This window comes from Neoarius graeffei, chromosome 14 (assembly GCF_027579695.1).
Source record: "Neoarius graeffei isolate fNeoGra1 chromosome 14, fNeoGra1.pri, whole genome shotgun sequence".
In the NCBI taxonomy this organism is placed as follows: Eukaryota; Metazoa; Chordata; class Actinopteri; order Siluriformes; family Ariidae; genus Neoarius; species Neoarius graeffei.
In genome coordinates, this window is record NC_083582.1 from 3,553,049 (window position 1) to 3,574,420 (window position 21,372).

The 21,372-nt window shown below is 40.3% G+C and overlaps 1 protein-coding gene across 1 annotated transcript in view; it reads left to right on the forward strand.

Moving 5' to 3' along the window:
* The first annotated feature begins 9,165 nt into the window (after positions 1–9,165).
* LOC132898652 (lim and transglutaminase domain protein ltd-1-like) overlaps positions 9,166–21,372 on the forward strand; it is a 44,562-nt gene continuing 32,355 nt past the window's right edge. Inside the window, exon 1 of the mRNA XM_060940369.1 lies at positions 9,166–9,527. Within this exon, the coding sequence (XP_060796352.1) occupies positions 9,166–9,527 (362 nt within the window). The remainder of the gene's footprint in view (positions 9,528–21,372) is intronic.

Sequence of the window (21,372 nt, forward strand, 5' to 3'; positions counted from 1 at the left end):
CACGATTCATCTTTATATTAATTACAGAACGTTCACGATTCATCTTTATATTAATTACAGAACGCTCACGATTCATCTTTATATTAATTACAGAACGTTCACGATTCACCTTTATATTAATTACAAAACGCTCACGATTCATCTTAATATTAATTACAGAACGTTCACGATTCATCTTTATATTAATTACAGAACGTTCACGATTCATCTTTATATTAATTACAGAACATTCACGATTCATCTTTATATTAATTACAGAACGCTCACGATTCATCTTTATATTAATGACAGAACGTTCATGATTCATCTTTATATTAATTACAGAACGTTCACGATTCATCTTTATATTAATTACAGAACGCTCACGATTCATCTTTATATTAATGACAGAACGTTCACGATTCATCTTTATATTAATTACAGAACGTTCACGATTCATCTTTATATTAATTACAGAACGCTCACGATTCATCTTTATATTAATGACAGAACGTTCACGATTCATCTTTATATTAATTACAGAACGCTCACGATTCATCTTTATATTAATTACAGAACGTTCACGATTCATCTTTTTTATTAATTACAGAACGTTCACGATTCATCTTTATATTAATTACAGAACGCTCACGATTCATCTTTATATTAATTACAGAACGCTCACGATTCATCTTTTTTATTAATTACAGAACGTTCACGATTCATCTTTATATTAATTACAGAACGCTCACGATTCATCTTTATATTAATTACAGAATGTTCACGATTCATCTTTATATTAATTACAGAATGTTCACGATTCATCTTTATATTAATTACAGAACGCTCACGATTCATCTTTATATTAATTACAGAACGTTCACGATTCATCTTTATATTAATTACAGAATGTTCACGATTCATCTTTATATTAATTACAGAACGTTCACGATTCACCTTTATATTAATTACAGAACGTTCACGATTCATCTTTATATTAATTACAGAATGTTCACGATTCATCTTTATATTAATGACAGAACGCTCACGATTCATCTTTATATTAATTACAGAACGTTCACGATTCATCTTTATATTAATTACAGAATGCTCACGATTCATCTTTATATTAATTACAGAACGCTCACGATTCATCTTTATATTAATTACAGAACGCTCACGATTCATCTTTATATTAATTACAGAATGTTCACGATTCATCTTTATATTAATTACAGAACGCTCACGATTCACCTTTATATTAATTACAGAACGCTCACGATTCATCTTTATATTAATTACAGAATGTTCACGATTCATCTTTATATTAATTACAGAACGCTCACGATTCATCTTTTTTATTAATTACAGAACGCTCACGATTCATCTTTATATTAATTACAGAATGTTCACGATTCATCTTTATATTAATTACAGAACGCTCACGATTCATCTTTTTTATTAATTACAGAACGCTCACGATTCATCTTTATATTAATGACAGAACGTTCACGATTCATCTTTATATTAATGACAGAACGTTCACGATCATCTTTATATTAATGACAGAACGCTCACGATTCATCTTTATATTAATTACAGAACGCTCACGATTCATCTTTTTTATTAATTACAGAACGCTCACGATTCATCTTTATATTAATTACAGAACGTTCACGATTCATCTTTATATTAATGACAGAACGTTCACGATCATCTTTATATTAATGACAGAACGCTCACGATTCATCTTTATATTAATGACAGAACGTTCACGATCATCTTTATATTAATTACAGAATGTTCACGATTCATCTTTATATTAATTACAGAACGCTCACGATTCATCTTTATCTTAATTACAGAACGCTCACGATTCATCTTTATATTAATGACAGAACGCTCACGATTCATCTTTATATTAATTACAGAACGTTCACGATTCACCTTTATATTAATTACAGAACGTTCACGATTCATCTTTATATTAATGACAGAACGTTCACGATTCATCTTTATATTAATTACAGAACGCTCACGATTCATCTTTATATTAATGACAGAACGTTCACGATTCATCTTTATATTAATTACAGAACGCTCACGATTCATCTTTATATTAATGACAGAACGTTCACGATTCATCTTTATATTAATTACAGAACGCTCACGATTCATCTTTATATTAATTACAGAACGTTCACGATTCATCTTTATATTAATGACAGAACGTTCACGATCATCTTTATATTAATGACAGAATGCTCACGATTCATCTTTATATTAATTACAGAACGCTCATGATTCATCTTTATATTAATTACAGAACGCTCACGATTCATCTTTATATTAATTACAGAACGCTCACGATTCATCTTTATATTAATTACAGAACGTTCACGATTCATCTTTATATTAATGACAGAACGTTCACGATCATCTTTATATTAATGACAGAATGCTCACGATTCATCTTTATATTAATTACAGAACGCTCACGATTCATCTTTATATTAATTACAGAACGCTCACGATTCATCTTTATATTAATTACAGAACGCTCACGATTCATCTTTATATTAATTACAGAACGTTCACGATTCATCTTTATATTAATTACAGAACGCTCACGATTCATCTTTATATTAATTACAGAACGCTCACGATTCATCTTTATATTAATTACAGAATGCTCACGATTCATCTTTATATTAATTACAGAACGCTCACGATTCATCTTTATATTAATTACAGAACATTCACGATTCATCTTTATATTAATTACAGAACGCTCACGATTCATCTTTATATTAATTACAGAACGTTCACGATTCATCTTTATATTAATTACAGAACGTTCACGATTCATCTTTATATTAATTACAGAACGTTCACGATTCATCTTTATATTAATTACAGAACGCTCACGATTCATCTTTATATTAATTACAGAACGTTCACGATTCATCTTTATATTAATTACAGAACGCTCACGATTCATCTTTATATTAATTACAGAACGTTCACGATTCATCTTTATATTAATTACAGAACGCTCACGATTCATCTTTATATTAATTACAGAACGTTCACGATTCATCTTTATATTAATTACAGAATGCTCACGATTCATCTTTATATTAATTACAGAACATTCACGATTCACCTTTATATTAATTACAGAACGTTCACGATTCATCTTTATATTAATTACAGAACGCTCACGATTCATCTTTATATTAATTACAGAACGCTCACGATTTATCTTTATATTAATTGCAATACGCTCGTGAGACTTGAACTTCCTCCTACAGAGCAGTCGAAGCTCACTGGTTTCTCAGTAACATGATAAACTGCATTGTTTGTCTCGTGAGTTATCGGTGAGAGAATAAAGGGATGGAGGTGAGCGAATGGCGTTTATTGCTGCTACACCATCATCACCAACAGGAGCTGAGCTCCATATCACCAAACTCACACTGGAGACTCCTTCCACAAATATTCATAAACTAACAGAAATCCTCATATCGACGCTGATTACACCCTTTCCTTTATTAAACCACACATTTAATTAGTTTATTATTAGACTCAGATTATGTTAATGAGCTGTTACTATAGAAACAGTAAGGTTAGAACAAGCTCATTATTATACACTGGTGATTTATGTTAATTATAGAAAATTAATCAACCGCTTCTGATTTGATATATTCTACAGCGTGGGTAAATTATCAGTGTAATCAGCACACACTCCCTGTTCACTGAGTAATGATTAGACAGTAAGATGGGTTTGATGGCAGAACCCACACCACATGTACATGGGTTCATATTCCAGCACTCCTGATATACAGTCTTCCTGCATTTCTGATCACAGTGCCATTAAATCAGATGTGTTCTGAGTTCAAAGCCCACAGATCGCAGCTCACGCCCCAACAATCATTTCACTGTGTGAGATTTTCAGCTGAAACCTGCAGAGTTTCATAAAAAATACATTCATTCGCTGAGTTCCAACATGACATCAGATCAGACCTCTGTGTGTGTGTGTGTGTGTGTGTGTGTGTGTGCTTTAATCTGAGTTGTTCAGGTTCTTTGGTTCTGTGTTTTTGCTCCTTAATGAGTGATGGTGTCGAGTTTTAGTGTAGAATTAGAAAATACAACAAATGTTGTGAAATATCATTTCTGCTGATGGCACAAGGACATGAAGGACATTCTAACAACATATTTATTTATTTATTAACAGTCTCCCATAAAACGATAATTTGGGTAACAGGTTGTACGTTTGAAGTCCCACTGACAGTCAGAATCACACAATTACTGAAAATAATGAAAAGTGAATTTCTAAGAGCTTATGTTTCTTCTTCTTCATAAAATCTTCAGGAAATTTGGATGATCAAAATATTCCATGCGATTTGTGGAATGGGGCGGCACGGTGGTGTAGTGGTTAGCGCTGTCGCCTCACAGCAAGAAGGTCCTGGGTTCGAGCCCCGGGGCCAGCGAGGGCCTTTCTGTGTGGAGTTTGCATGTTCTCCCCGTGTCTGCGTGGGTTTCCTCTGGGTGCTCCGGTTTCCCCCACAGTCCAAAGACATGCAGGTTAGGTTAACTGGTGACTCTAAATTGAGCGTAGGTGTGAATGTGAGTGTGAATGGTTGTCTGTGTCTATGTGTCAGCCCTGTGATGACCTGGCGACTTGTCCAGGGTGAACCCCGCCTTTCGCCTGTAGTCAGCTGGGATAGGATCCAGCTCGCCTGCGACCCTGTAGAACAGGATAAAGCGGCTACAGATAATGAGATGAGATGAGATTTGTGGAATGTTCTGGATATTTCACAGGGCTGAATGAGATAACAGAGTGGATTGAATATGGATTTTTCATGCCCTGTAATGGAGGACTCATGGAAAAGGATGTTTCATGAGCACGAGATGTGAAATGGATTTACATATTCTGGAAATAAATAATACGATTCCAATCTGCACTAGTTTACTGAGGTTTAGGGTTAGGGTTGCAATGAGGTGAGGTTTCATGGGCTGGGACAGGGTTTAGGGTTAGGATTTATGGTTAGGGTTTAGGGTTAGAGTTTAGGGTTGCAGTGAGGTGAGGTTTCGTAGGTTGGGAGAGGCTTTAGAGTTAGAGTTTAGGGTTATGGTTTAGGGTTTATGTTAGGATTTAGGGTTTAGGGTTGCGATGAGGTGAGGTTTCATGGCTGGGACAAGGTTTTTGGTTTGGGTTTAGGGTTAGGATTTAGGGTTAGGGTTTATGGTTAGGGTTTATGGTTAGGGTTTAGGGTTAGGCTTTAGGGTTTATGGTTTAGGGTTGCAGTGAGGTGAGGTTTTGCAGGCTGGGGCAGGGTTTAGGGTTAGGTTTAGGGTTAGGGTTTAGGGTTGCAGTGAGGTGAGGTTTTGCAGGCTGGGACAGGGTTTAGAGTTAGGGTTTATGGTTTAGGGTTAGGGTTTAGGGTTAGGGTTTAGGGTTGCGCTGAGGTGAGGTTTCATGGCTGGGACAGATAAGAAATATATCTGTGAAAAATCTCAGTCATCCAGGTGCATAGTAATCTGTGGTTGGTAGAAGAGAGCAACTGGACTTGCTTGAAGATTCTTGAAGACGTTTCACCTCTTATCCGAAAGGCTTCCTCAGTTCTGTCTGACTAATAGGGAGTATCAAGTATCAAGGGAGTATCAAGACTGAGTATCTTCACAGATATGTTTCTACACACTTTGGGATGAGATCCCTTCGACTGGTGCAGGAGTATGAGAGGACTTCCTGAAAACTGGCAGACATCTTAGCCAGAGAGGATCGTTCATTTTTGTCAACCTGGAACAACCATCACTGAACAGAGTTGGGTGTCATCAGCCACCTACAATGCAGCCATCAGCATTCTGATTCGGATTCTATGATGATCCATGAGAGGATAAATACTGGATACTCCCTATTAGTCAGACAGAACTGAGGAAGCCTTTCAAATGAGAGGTGAAACATTTTCAAGAATCTTCAAGCAAGTCCAGTTGCTCTCTTCTACCAACCACAGATTACTATGTACCTGGATGACTGAGAATCTTCACAGATATATTTGAGATCATTTATGAGTTTTAAAGGCATAAGCTCTCTTACTGTCTGTTGGAACTAGGTCACCTTCTTTTCTAATCCAAAATAACCTAGGCCTAATACATGCAAGGTCATTTCCACATTCCTGATGTGAAAGAAAATGACCAAGGACAGCCTATTATTAATATAAAAAAAATTGTAACCTCTACAGCAAAATCTTAAATTTCACATAGTAAAAAGTTCGGCCACCTAGCCAGCCCACTACTCCTTTCACTGCAGAGCAGTCTTAATGATGGAAATCACATTAGGCTACCTACCCGAAATTATTAGCCTATGTTTACACACTGCTGAATGTTGTAACGAAGGCTTTATGTAACAATATTAATGTAGATTAACAATTACACAAGATGCAGATGTTGTAGATGTTGACTAATTTTTATCAACAGACTGTATGGGGACATTAGAGGAAGCAGAGTCTCTCTTGTTGTCTTACACACAAGCACTAAAATAACCTCCCTATGTAGCCTAATATATAATTCAAGTAATATTCAACTCGACACGACACTGAGTGCCCTAATCAAGACAACTACCAAGTGTGGAGCTCAGACGAACAACTAAATGTATTCTGCCCCTGCTCTTGTGTGTGTGTGGCTACAAGCTCGGCAGATAGATAACGTTTCCCAAGAAAAGCAGGACGCTGAAATTCTCTTCAAAGCTTTACTTAAGACTCACTGTAAAACTGTAAAGCAGACATACAAAATATATCTTGGTATTCGTTTCCTGAGTGCATTTACGAGACACTGTACATTAAAAATGAATAGAAACTGATTGGTTAGCTTAAAGCTAACGTCTATGGAGAAATCCATATAGATGCTAACAGTTAGCATTCACAAACGAACTAACTGAGTAGCTAAATGGGCACTTGACGTTAAACATTCAACACTTCACACTGATAAAATAGAATGTCCCTGACACCATCTAAGGGCCCGTCCACACAAGTACATTTTTGTCGAATCCGCATAAATACTTTATCGTTTCAGCCTCACGTCCAGACGGATCTGGCTTTTTCAAGGTGTGAAACCAGTATTTTTTGAAAACGGGTCCCAGAGTGGGAAAATCCTAAAACGCCGGATAGCCCGGAGTCATCTGGACAGCGAATGCGGATTTTTTCAGAACTGATGACGTATAAGCCCCGCCTCTCCAACCTTTAACCTCAGCCGCCGCCGCTAGACAACAATGGCGGACTACAGGCTTGTGCTCGTACTGCAGAAACAACTCAGTCTATTACGGCTGCTACAACAAAACCTTCTGCTTTTATATTACTGTGAGGAGCAACAAAAGAACATGGAGAACAACATTGTTTGTAAACAGCGCGTGACCTTTATACGCATGCTACGCATGGGTGTGGCGGCGTCACAGCGCCACATACTGGCCTGGCATATGTACTACAGAGTTTTGGGTCGTTTCCAGTGAATCCGTGTGGACGCACATATTTCTGGAAATGACGCCGTGTTTACGGAGATTTTTTTCAAAACGACAGTGTATTGGGTGAGGCCGCGTACTCGTGTGGACGGGCCCTAAGAGAAATTTGTTTATGGTATTCTCCTGCTTAAGCCTTTCCCCTAACTGACTAATGTGTTAATGAGACAACTTACAGTTCACATCTCTGCTCTCAGGTTGGACTATTTGGTCAAGTAGATAGCTATGATAGCTCTGGGCGGCAGAAAAAGACACCAGTGGTGGGTGGCTCATGGCTTGTTTTTTGTTTTAGCAACTCAGAATACCATCTATTCTATGCCATTATAATGTAAAACTAAAACTAACGGCTTTATGTCAAACACACTTTCTACTCAGGCAAGGTTAGGTGAAGCACGAATATGTTAGCGAGCATAGCATAGCTCAACAAATGCATTACTGCACTCACCTGTCTGGATTTCTTCTAACGTGGCGATGGAAGTTAGAAGTTGTGCCATAGGTTTCAGTTATCGATGTGTTGCAGAATTTGCAACGCGCAGTGTGCTTTTTCTTCAAATCTTTTCCGGTAAACGTTTTATGGTTCTGAAAGGCGAATTTGATGATGGCAGACTCGTTGCTCATCTTGCTGCCGCTCTGTGATCACACCAGGCAGCAACTGAAGTGAAGTCACTGACACTGACCTACTGACACTCACCGGCAGAATCTTTGCATTGCACCATGGGATGTCATTTTCAAATAATGCCCATCAACATTGCATTTTATTATTATTGTTGTTATATGTTGTGTGTTTTTTTATATGAACATTAAAAATGTGTTGGTCTCGAAGACCCGGTCTGAAATTACGAGTCCTTCTCCTCCCACTGTGGTCCGAGCCCAAGTCAAGACCGAGTCTTTGAAGGAATAAATCCGAGAAAGCAGAAATCGGTCTCGAGACCGGACTCGAGTACTACATCACTAGCTGTTACTATGGAAACGATCATGTATAAGAACAAGTGCGATCATATAAACTTACAGGTTCAGCTGTGAGTGTCCGAGCCGCGCTGTCACTCAGAACCAAACAATCCCATTCAAGAAGATTTGATAAATAAATATCAATATAATATCAATAATTTTAATATCCATGATACAGTTCCATTATAAATATCAGCTTAATGAATTATATACAGATCTGAGTGAATCTTATGGATGATTAATACATGATTGTTTTTATAACATCCCTCTTTCTTTAATCCACTGAAACAGTTTACAGTAAAACACAAGAACAGCAGCTCATGATCGTTCAGAGTTCAGCAGCTCATGATCGTTCAGAGTTCAGCAGCTCATGATCGTTCAGAATTCAGCCGCATGGCGTTGGAGTGAAATGTGGCCAAAGTCCTCATTTGTGACGTCACATGCAAGTTGTGTGTGAGAGACCTGAGCACGTGCAGCCCGGTGTTGGAGTTTTACCTTCTTGTCTCGGACTCATCCGGAAACTCCACCATTTTAACGGGAAGCAGTAAAGTCTTGTGCTCTTCAGCCGGAGCCGCTCGCACTCACCATTCATCCCAGAGGATACGAGCCACAGCAGCGTGTGCTCTCCAGGAACGGCTCGCTTTAATCACCTGTCTGTCTGTCTGTCTGTCTGTCTGTATTCTTTAATGAATGAGTGTGTGATCGCGCTGCCGTGATTTCCAGTAAAGATGTCAGCCCAGCTGAGGGAGCTGATGGAGCGGATAGTCGCGTGCTGCCTGAGGACGTGTCCGTGGTTCCAGGAGAAGCCCGAACCGGTCCGGGATGTGCAGGTGATCGGAACCCAGCAGAGTGTTCCGGTGAGTCCGGTGTCACCCCCTCCGCCCACTGCGCGCCTCTACACGGCTGTGAGGGATTACACTGCGCGCACCGCCGAGCACCTGAGCTTCCGCGCGGGGGACCAGCTGCAGGTTCTGGACCAGAGCAGTCCGGACTGGTGGATTGCGCGATTGCTGACCGGAACTTCCACCCACAGTCAGGGCTACATACCATCCAGTAGCGTGGTTCCGCTTGAGAGCCTGCACGAGGAGAGGTATTATTATTATTATTATTATTATTATTATTCACAAGCAGAAGGCTGAAATTCTGTAAAGTTCTCTGTGATGATGTTCTTCTCAGTACTGTAATGGTCACAACCCAGGAATGTATCAGTGAGCTGTAATGGGTTCTACACCGTGATGCTGTGCCCTAGAACATGTTCTTCACTCCACAAACTCTCAGAAATAAAGGGACCAAACTGTCCCTGAGGTGGAACTGTGATGGGGATGTGCTGGAATTAGTTTAAACATCATTTAATGTTCAGAACCTGAACGCTGACCAATCCAACTTCGAGCTTCTGTCAGAAATCTGAAGCACATTTTAAACACAAACAGCCAGTTTATTTCACATAAATAACTTAAAACACGACATTGATCTAAATCATCATTATTGAGACCTGTCCCAGCCTGCGAAACCTCACCTCACAGTAACCCTAAACCTTAAACGCTAACCCTAAACCCTGTCCCAGCCTGTGAAACCTCAACTCACTGCAACCCTAAACTCTAACCCTAAACCCTAACCATAAACCATAACATGTCTGTGAAGATTCTCAGTCATCCAGGTCATGGTAAACTGTGGGTGGTAAAAGAGAGCAACTGGACTTGCTTGAAGATTCTTGAAGACGTTTCACCTCTCATCCGAAAGGCTTCTTCAGTTCTGTCTGACTGGTAGGGAGCATCAGGTATTTATCCTCTCATGGATGAAAAGCTCATCTAAGGTGTCATTGAGTCATCCTGTTGGTGTGGGTCACTGGGGGCTGGTTGTGAATGGCCTCGAGAGTTGTTAGGATGATCAATGGATTGCCCATTAGGATGATCAATGGAATGCTGATTCTCTCTGTCCTCCTATGAGCCACTGAAAACAGCTGGGTTTTGGTGTGCATTCAGTTGTCTGGGAAGTGTGCCAAAGACTGCATTGTAGGTGGCTGATAAATGATGTCTTAGACCCCCACCTCTGTTCAGTGATGGCCGTTCCAGGTTGACAAAAATGGCTTCTTTAACTCCTCGCTCATACCAACAATCCTCTCTGGCTAAAATTCGTACGTTGCAATCCTGAAATGAGTGTCCTTTGTTGTTAAGATGAAGATAGACAGCAGAGTCCTGGCCTGAGGAACTGGCTCTCCTGTGTTGAGCCATGCGCCTGTGAAGCGGTTGCTTTGTCTCCCCAATATATGAGTCCGTGCATTCCTCACTGCACTGAATGGCATACACTACGTTGTCCTGTTTGTGTCTGGGCATTTTGTCCTTAGGGTGGACCAGTTTCTGCTTCAGAGTGTTACTGGGTCTGAAATGTATCGGAATGTTTGTAGAAGATCCTCCTGAGTTTCTCAGATAGACTACAAATCTAGGGAATGACAATGTTCTTGCATTTGTTCCTGTTATCCTCCTTGTCCGTTCTGTTCCTTTTTCTGCTCTTGAGGAAAGACCAGTTGGGATACCCGCAGTTGGGATACCCGCAGTTCTGAAGATATCAGCTGCTCTGTCCAGTGCGAAAGCACCCCCCTCCAACCTCACCATCCAAGAAAGGAGGGCTCTTACATTGCTTCAAAGAGACCAGAACATCACAACAACTAGAAAAGGACCAAGCCATCAACCGATCTCTGTACTACAGATTGTACCCTGGGGAAGCCGTTCTCTCATATACGGACTTCCCAAGATTCACAAGGAATGAGCTCCCCTCAGACCTATCATCAGCAGTATAAACTCTGTTACTTACAACATTGCCAAACACCTGGCCACCATCCTGGCTCCTCTCGTTGGGAATACACCACATCACGTCAGAAACTCCCAAGATTTTGCTACTAAAGTTGCAGACCTCAAACTAGACACAGATGAAACCATGGTTTCCTACGACGTTACTTCTCTGTTCACCTGCATTCCCACCACAGAAGCAGTTGAACCTGTTAGAAAACGACTCCTTCGAGACAGCACCTTATTGGATAGAACGAACCTCACCACGGACCAGATCTGCACCCTGCTTGACCTCTGCCTGACTACCACTTATTTCCAGTTTAATGAAAGTTTCTACAGACAGAAGCATGGATGCACCATGGGATCACCAGTATCCCCTATTGTGGCCAATCTTTACATGGAGGAAGTGGAACATAAAGCTTTGACCACTTTTTCAGGAGTTGCTCCCAGCCACTGGTTCTGATACGTGGATGACACCTGGGTTAAAATCAAAACCCATGAGGTGGAAGCCTTCTCTAAGCACATCAATGCAGTGGATATCAACATCAGCTTCACTCGGGAGGACATCAGTGGGAATAATCTAGCCTTCTTGGATTGTGATGTACACATTAGACAAGACAGAAGCCTGAGCATCGAGGTCTACCGGAAACCCACACACACAGATCAGTACCTACTCTTTGACTCTCACCACCCACTGGAACACAAATTGGGGGTCATTAGGACCTTGCAACACAGGGCTCAGAATATCCCTACAACGATAGAGGGAAAAGAGAAGGAGCAGAATCATATCAAGAAAGCACTTCAGAACTGCAGGTATCCCAACTGGTCTTTCCTCAAGAGGAGAAAAAGGAACAGAACAGACAAGGAGGATAACAGGAACAAATGCAAGAACATTGTCATTCCCTACATTTCTAGTCTATCTGAGAAACTCAGGAGGATCTTCTACAAACACAACATTTCGGTACATTTCAGACCCAGTAACACTCTGAAGCAGAAAATGGTCCACCCTAAGGACAAAATACCCAGACACAAACAGGACAACGTAGTGTATGCCATTCAGTGCAGTGAGGAATGCACGGACTCATATATTGGGGAGACAAAGCAATCGCTTCACAGGTGCATGGCTCAACACAGGAGAGCCAGTTCCTCAGGCCAGGACTCTGCTGTCTACATTCATCTTAACAACAAAGGACACTCATTTCAGGATTGCAATGTACGAATTTTAGCCAGAGAGGATTGTTGGTATGAGCGAGGAGTTAAAGAAGCCATTTTTGTCAACCTGGAACGGCCATCACTGAACAGAGGTGGGGGTCTAAGACATCATTTATCAGCCACCTACAATGCAGTTCATGGCACACTTCCCAGACAACTGAATGCACACCAAAACCCAGCTGTTTTCAGTGACTCACAGGAGGACAGAGAGAATCAGCATTCCATTGATCATCCTAATGGGCAATCCATTGATCATCCTAACGACTCTCGAGGCCGGTCACAACCAGCCCCCAGTTGACCCACACCAACAGGATGACTCAATGACACCTTAGATGAGCTTTTCATCCATGAGAGGATAAATACCTGATACTCCCTACTAGACAGACAGAACTGAAGAAGCCTTTCGGATGAGAGGTGAAACGTCTTCAAGAATCTTCAAGCAAGTCCAGTTGCTCTCTTTTACCACCCACATAAACCATAACCATAAACCATAACCATGAACCCTAAACCCTAACCATAAACCCTAACCATAAACCCTGTCCCAGCCATGAAACCTCACCTCACCGCAACCCTAAACCCTAAATCCTAACCCTAAATCATATCCCTAAATCCTAACCCTAAGCCATAAACCCTAAAGCCTAACCCTAAACCCTCTCCCAACCTGTGAAACCTCACCTCACTGCAACCCTAAACCATAAACCCTAAACCCTAACCATAAACCCTAACCATAAACCCTGTCCCAGCCCACGAAACCTCACCTCACCGCAACCCTAAACCCTAAATCCTAACCCTAAATCCTATCCCTAAATCCTAACCCTAAGCCATAAACCCTAACCCTAAACCCTGTCCCAGCCCACGAAACCTCACCTCACCGCAACCCTAAACCATTAACCCTAACCCTAAACCCTAATCCTCAGTAAATTAGTGCAGATTGGAATCGTATTATTTATTTCCAGAATATGAAAATCTACTTCACAACTCATGCTCATGAAACATCCTTTTCCATGAGTCCTTCATTACAGGGCATGAAAAATCCACATTCAATCCACTCTGTTATCTCATTCAGCCCTGTGAAATATCCACAGTGGCACAAAAACGGGGTATGCTCTATATGCGGTGCATATGGGCGCTCAGCCGGGGGGGGGGGGCCAAAACAAGGGAGGGACAAAAAATTATCATGCTATGTTTTAAAACTACTCTTGTGCTTTTAACTCTTGGCTATGCTCAAAATATTCTGCTTAAAATAGTAAAGAAACGTCCAATGTCCCTTTACTTTCCACAACTTAGGCTACTCACCAAAGAATAAGGGGGGGAGGAGGAGAGGAGGGGGGTGCTGCTGAGCACTCCATACAGTAGCTGTCGCCCATAGACCGGGTGATTGTTTAAGGCAGGATGGAGAAAGCAAAAAGTTATCAGGTGCCCAAGTTAGGAAGAGAAAGAAAGAAAAGGAGAAGGCATGTGAGGGGATGCGCCAAAAAATGTTGACGTGGATGAAAGACAGTAGCGGGTATGGACTGTGATGGAAACAGATCTTGTGTTCAGGGTCAGGGATTAGGCTATGAAGTTCACAGAAGACTAGATAGTGCTGCGCTGGCCTGGCTAGCTGAAATTGTATAGCGATTTAGCATATTGCATAGCTGAGCCGGATGCACACAGACTATGGGCAAGGATTTAGTACCCGTTTGTCAAACTGATTGAAATGTGGTGCCTGCGTGAATGCAACGATCGTTAATGTCAGTCGGACAAGCACCTGATTATGCAATCACCATTCATGATGGATAGCTAGCTAACTCTGGCTTGTGTAACAGAAAGTCAGATTAGTTCTTTCCATAATAAATTCAGATATGATAAATAGCATTTCTATCTTGGATTCACGAGTCCGACACCGTTGCAAGGTCATACTATTTTCACGCATTTGTGAATTCGGTGGACGTTTCTGTATCCACATAAGGTCATACAGTAGCCTGGCTTCTGTAGAAGTCAGTGCTCCCTCTGCAGGGATATTGAGGACTGTTCTAAACACACATCTGAATCTCTGCGAGTTTTTATCTTAGATACATATAACTGACACCATTAGAAACCTTGAAGCTTGCATTGCAAATATGTTTTCAAATATAGCCTGTATTAAAAAAGATGGCCCTTTGTAAATAACAGATTTCTTATGATTAGGCTACTAATGGTAAGACTGCATCAGAAATGTGTAATTCATATGTCTGCAAGGAAACTAAGGCTGGTTGTTTGACATGGGCTAGGGGACAAGAACAGAGACAAGACAGAGTAGTGGAGGAAGAGAGAGAGGATACAGAGGAGACTGAGATGAACATGGAGATACCAACTGATGGAGAGGAGGAGAGCCATGATGACATCAGGTAGGCCTAATAAAATATCCAGAACATTCCACAAATCACATGGAATATTTTGATCATCCAAATTTCCTGAAGATTTTATGAAGAAGAAAAAATGTAAGCTCTTAGAAATTCACTTTTCATTATTTTCAGTAATTGTGTGATTCTGACTGTCAGTGGGACTTCAAATGTACAATCTGTTACCCAAATTATAGCTTTACGGGAGACTGTTAATAAATAAATAAATAAGTTGTTAGAATGTCCTTCATGTCCTTGTGCTATCAGCAGAAATGATATTTAACAACATTTGTTGTATTTTCTAATTCTACACTAAAACTCTACACCATCACTCATTAAGGAGCAAAAACACAGAACCAAAGAACCTGAACAACTCAGATTAAAGCACACACACACACACACACACACACACACACACACAGGTCTGATCTGATGTCATGTTGGAACTCAGCGAATGAATGTATTTTTTATGAAACTCTGCAGTTTTCAGCTGAAAATCTCACACAGTGAAATGATTGTTGGGGCGTGAGCTGCGATCTGTGGGCTTTGAACTCAGAACACATCTGATTTAATGGCACTGTGATCAGAAGCTCTATAGGAGGAAGTTCAAGTCTCACGAGCGTTCTGTCATTAATATAAAGATAAATCGTGAACGTTCTGTCATTAATATAAAGATGAATCGTGAATGTTCTGTCATTAATATAAAGATGAATCGTGAGCGTTCTGTAATTAATATAAAGATGAATCGTGAGCGTTCTGTAATTAATATAAAGATAAATCGTGAGCGTTCTGTAATTAATATAAAGATGAATCGTGAGCGTTCTGTAATTAATATAAAGATGAATCGTGAGCGTTCTGTCATTAATATAAAGATGAATCGTGAATGTTCTGTAATTAATATAAAGATGAATCGTGAGCGTTCTGTAATTAATATAAAGATGAATCGTGAGCGTTCTGTAATTAATATAAAGATGAATCGTGAGCGTTCTGTAATTAATATAAAGATGAATCGTGAGCGTTCTGTCATTAATATAAAGATGAATCGTGAGCGTTCTGTAATTAATATAAAGATGAATCGTGAGCGTTCTGTAATTAATATAAAGATGAATCGTGAGCGTTCTGTAATTAATATAAAGATGAATCGTGAGCGTTCTGTCATTAATATAAAGATGAATCGTGAATGTTCTGTAATTAATATAAAGATGAATCGTGAGCGTTCTGTAATTAATATAAAGATGAATCGTGAGCGTTCTGTAATTAATATAAAGATGAATCGTGAGCGTTCTGTCATTAATATAAAGATGAATCGTGAGCGTTCTGTAATTAATATAAAGGTGAATCGTGAGCGTTCTGTAATTAATATAAAGATGAATCGTGAGCGTTCTGTAATTAATATAAAGATGAATCGTGAGCGTTCTGTCATTAATATAAAGATGAATCGTGAGCGTTCTGTAATTAATATAAAGGTGAATCTTGAGCGTTCTGTAATTAATATAAAGATGAATCGTGAGCGTTCTGTAATTAATATAAAGATAAATCGTGAACGTTCTGTAATTAATATAAAGATGAATCGTGAGCGTTCTGTAATTAATATAAAGATGAATCGTGAACGTTCTGTAATTAATATAAAGATGAATCGTGAGCGTTCTGTAATTAATATAAAGATAAATCGTGAACGTTCTGTAATTAATATAAAGATGAATCGTGAGCGTTCTGTAATTAATATAAAGATAAATCGTGAACGTTCTGTAATTAATATAAAGATGAATCGTGAGCGTTCTGTAATTAATATAAAGATGAATCGTGAACGTTCTGTAATTAATATAAAGATGAATCGTGAGCGTTCTGTAATTAATATAAAGATGAATCGTGAACGTTCTGTAATTAATATAAAGATGAATCGTGAACGTTCTGTAATTAATATAAAGATGAATCGTGAACGTTCCCTCAGTCATGATGAGCTGTGTCCGTGTGCACGTGTGAGAAATGTGTGATTAAAATGTGAATTCCACCAATAGGAGGACAGCTACAGATATGCCAACAAGACTCACACACACACACACACACACACACACACACACACACACACACACGCACAGACACACACTTTATAAATGTGCAGATTTTATAAGGAATTAATAATGACCATCACAAAACTGCACTTAAGGTAGTGTGTGTGTGTGTGTGTGTGTGTGTGTGTGTGTGTGAGTTCTCATGTTTGGGACACTTTCGGTTTTAAGACAGAGCAGGTTGGAATTGGAGTCATTACAGTGTGTGAACTTTGATCTCTATAATAAATCATTACAAGAAGTAATTGTGGTTTCTTATCATCCTTTGGTTTATCGTATACACACACACACACACACACACACACACACACACACACACACACACACACACACACAGGGCCGTTGACAGCATTGGCTGGGCCCGGGACAAAATAATCTGAGCGCCCCCCCCCCCCCCCCACACACACACACGCGCGCACGCACATCGCCACACAGCAACCACCCACACCCAACCCCTCTTTTCACAGTCTCCATTCACTCCAACCCTTAAATAACAGGTATTCCAAGCCCATTATAACAGTCAACCATTTTATTTCAACATTTCAACATATTTACAGTTTGAACATTTCCTTAGTCTGCAACTATTCAGGTGCGAAATGCAATGCGCCGGACTTTTGCTGTGGCAAAGTCGTCAATAAGGTCATTGAAGTCCAGCTTCTTTGCAAGTTCGCGCTCTGTAGAGAGCATAGCCAGCCCATTGAGCCTCTCCTGTGACATGTTTGAGCGCAGGTAGTTGATAAACCAAAATGATTGTTTACGGGATGGAACTGGGCCTCAATGAGAACGGAGTTATGGCTTTCCCAAAATCTGAACATAGAAGCATCACCACTAGTGATGTGTACAGTGAGTTTTTCAGTGTATTTTTTTGTCTTGTTTTTCATAAACGTCCTTTCCGTATTCGATTTAGAATGTTACAAAAAAAATTGACACCCTCCCAACCACGTAACATTAGCCTATCTGACCTGGGGGCTGACACGTTTATTACGGATAAACCAAAAGGATTACAACGTTCCCTGGATATAGAACTGGACCGAGAAGATTTCAAAATCTTAACGTGTAAGCAACAACAATAAAACAGAGGTTGTTTTATTCATTTAGGGCTTATTAGGCTACTTTCATTAATTGCGCTTTTCATACAGGCCTATCATTTTTCACTTGAGCAAGGGAATTGTTTGAAGAGTATCCAGTCTAAGCGAAAGTTTAATGTTTTGCAACAGACTAACCTCAAAACACCCCATTTATAGCCCATTCGTTACATTAAACTCTATCTAGCTGGCAATTTCACATGCCGTCGTATCTACACGGGATGATTTCCAACAAAATAAGGTTTAATTAACAAGAGGCAGCGTTCCACGGGCTTTCAGCTAACCGGAGTCCAGCTCAGCGCAGCTCAGCAAGCGTGCCTAAAACATTTGGATATGATTGCGGGCCAATGTGCTATTCTTTGCTTCATTGAGATATATGCAACACAGTGTTATTAAACCGATATGTTTATGAAATAATTCAATGCCCTGTGCATTTCAGTGTTCACTCAGTGTACCCTGCTATCCCCTACTTTATAATTATGAATGGCGCGTCGCGCGTGCTGGGGTTACATTACGGGGCTGGAAAAAAGTTATCTGTGTCTTACCTGGCTCAGCTGCCCCACTGCCTTCACCACCTGCTGCATCATCTGAATCTTTTCTAAAATATCTATGCAGTGAGCCCCTGAGGCTCTTGGCTTCTTCATCTCTTTTTCTCTTTTCTTTGCTCCTGACTTGTGCATGTTGGCAAACGGGCTCGCACGCTTATTGTCGAAGCGTTATGATGGAATAGTGCCATGTTATTTGGCGCCTTAATCAAAGACCAAACCATTTCTGCATTAGGGGTGGTAGGTGGGTTCTTGAATCTATTTTCGAAGACAATAAAGGCAAAAGAACCAGAAATCATTCATTGAATGCAAATATAGCACATTTTTCTCCCCCAAATCAACACATTTTGAAATGAAACAGAATGATTAATGATATCTTCATGAGGGACCAGTTCTGGGCCCCCCCTCATGCCTGGGCCTGGGACAAAATACCCGGTTGTCCCCCCCTGTCGACGGCCCTGCACACACACACACACACACACACACACACACACACACACACACACACACACACACACACACACTTCCCTGAATAAATTAATGACCAATGATAACATTTTGGTCTCACTAACTTTGTAAAAGGTTCACAAACTTTCACATGTTAGTTAATATATATGTGTGTGTGTGTGTGTGTGTGTGTGTGTGTGTGTGTGTGTGTGTGTGTGTTAAAGTGGAGGTCAGATTATGTTTTGTTAAGCCCAGGTAAATTTGCCCAGGTTACTACATAAATAACCAATATCATTAACACTCCTTCACTTTTTTTTCAACCCTTAAGCCTAAAGTTTAGCACCTTAAACTCTCAGGAGTTTTCAGTTGGTCCAGACATGCACTCTTTATTCCATACACACTTCCCACATCCATTTTACTAATATGTACACTGTCGTTTAGAATTCATCCTAATTACTGAATCAAATGCTTTGCAAATCTTGGAACTAAAACATTCTCTATATTCACAACATTACTGTGTACTTTTTTAAAAATTCCTATTATTATGCTACCGCCTGTTATCCACTTTTCTCCTGAGGCAACTCTTGTTTACTTTCCTCCTCCTCCATCACAGATGTTTCACACATAATTCCTGCATAAATCATTCAAGACTTATCTGATAATTATTGTTTGAGAATATAGATGCCTTGTAAAACTTGCAATATCAAAAGGTGCTTTCATAAAACACTCCAGGCTTGCTGCTAGATGTGAATTCACTTTAAAGGTGTCATTCCACGACAAACCGTTTAATACTGGCTCTTTTTGAAATCCCATAGGTCACTCTGAGTTGCGTATGCATGCTGCACGAGAAAATGTTCTTCTACCCCCATTCCCTGTATCAGCCTACGAAAGAAAATAGACGGAAAAATGAGTGAATCAGAAAAAGCCCTACGAACTTACGTCACTTCAAAAATTAGTAGTCATGGCCTCGCCCATAACCCACTGGAGGGAGCGTCACAGTGCTGTTAGCCAATCAGAAACGATATGTTTACATGTCATGAATATTAATGAGTAAGAGCTGAAATCCTGTCATTCTCTCCCCACCCACTCCTCCACCAAACTAGAACAGCCTGAAACAGGAACACCACAGCATTTTTTTCACCAAAACCGGCTCACAGGGCATTCATTCATACTAGAGACCACCGCACAATTAATGAAAAAATGATGCAATGATGCCTTTAATATGTCCAAGGCAGCTTTGAACACCACTTTCATAAGCATTGCTGTCGTTCACATCTGGTGCGTTTAGTAGAGAATGATAGACCTCACATCAGCACTAGAGGGCAGAAGATACAAAGACCCAGCACAAGGATCCTGTATTTGTCTTATTTTTGTTCACCAAACACTAAATCCAGACTTAAAAGCCAACGGAGAAAGGCAAAGAGTAGACGACATCATTAGGATAAACTGCACCGGGTGAAAAACAAAGTCCAAGACTTCATCTAATAACAAAGGTGTACTACATTATACCTTTCACGTCAGTTCACAAATGGTTTCCTACGACGTCACTTCTCTGTTCACCTGCATTACCACCACAGAACCAGTTGAATCTGTTAGAAAATGACTCCTTCGAGACAGCACCTTATTGGATGGAACGACCCTCACCACGGACCAGATTTGCACCCTGCTTGACCTCAGCCTGACTACCACTTATTTCCAGTTTAATGAAAGTTTCTACAGACAGAAGCATGGATGCGCCATGGGATCACCGGTGTCCCCTATTGTGGCCAATCTTTACATGGAGGGAGTGGAACATAAAGCTTTGACCACTTTTTCAGGAGTTGCTCCCAGCCACTGGTTCAGATATGTGGATGACACCTGGGTTAAAATCAAAACCCATGAGGTGGAAGCCTTCTCTAAGCACATCACTGCAGTGGATATCAACATCAACTTCACTTGGGAGGATGTCAGTGGGAATAATCTAGCCTTCTTGGATTGTGATGTACACAATCCAAGCCAGTTCCTCAGGCCAGGACTCTGCTGTCTACATTCATCTTAACAACAAAGGACACTCATTTCAGGATTGTAACATACGCATTTTAGCCAGAGAGGATTGTTGGTATGAGCGAGGAGTTAAAGAAGCCATTTTTGTCAACCTGGAACGGCCATCACTGAACAGAGGTGGGGGTCTAAGACATCACCACCTACAATGCAGTCTTTGGCACACTTCCCAGACAACTGAATGCACACCAAAACCCAGCTGTTTTCAGTGGCTCACAGGAGGACAGAGAGAATCAGCATTCCATTGATCACCCTAACGGGCAATCCATTGATCATCCTAACGACTCTCGAGGCCATTCACAACCAGCCCCCAGGTGACCCACACCAACAGGATGACTCAACGACACCTTAGATGAGCTTTTCATCCATGAGAGGATAAATACCTGAT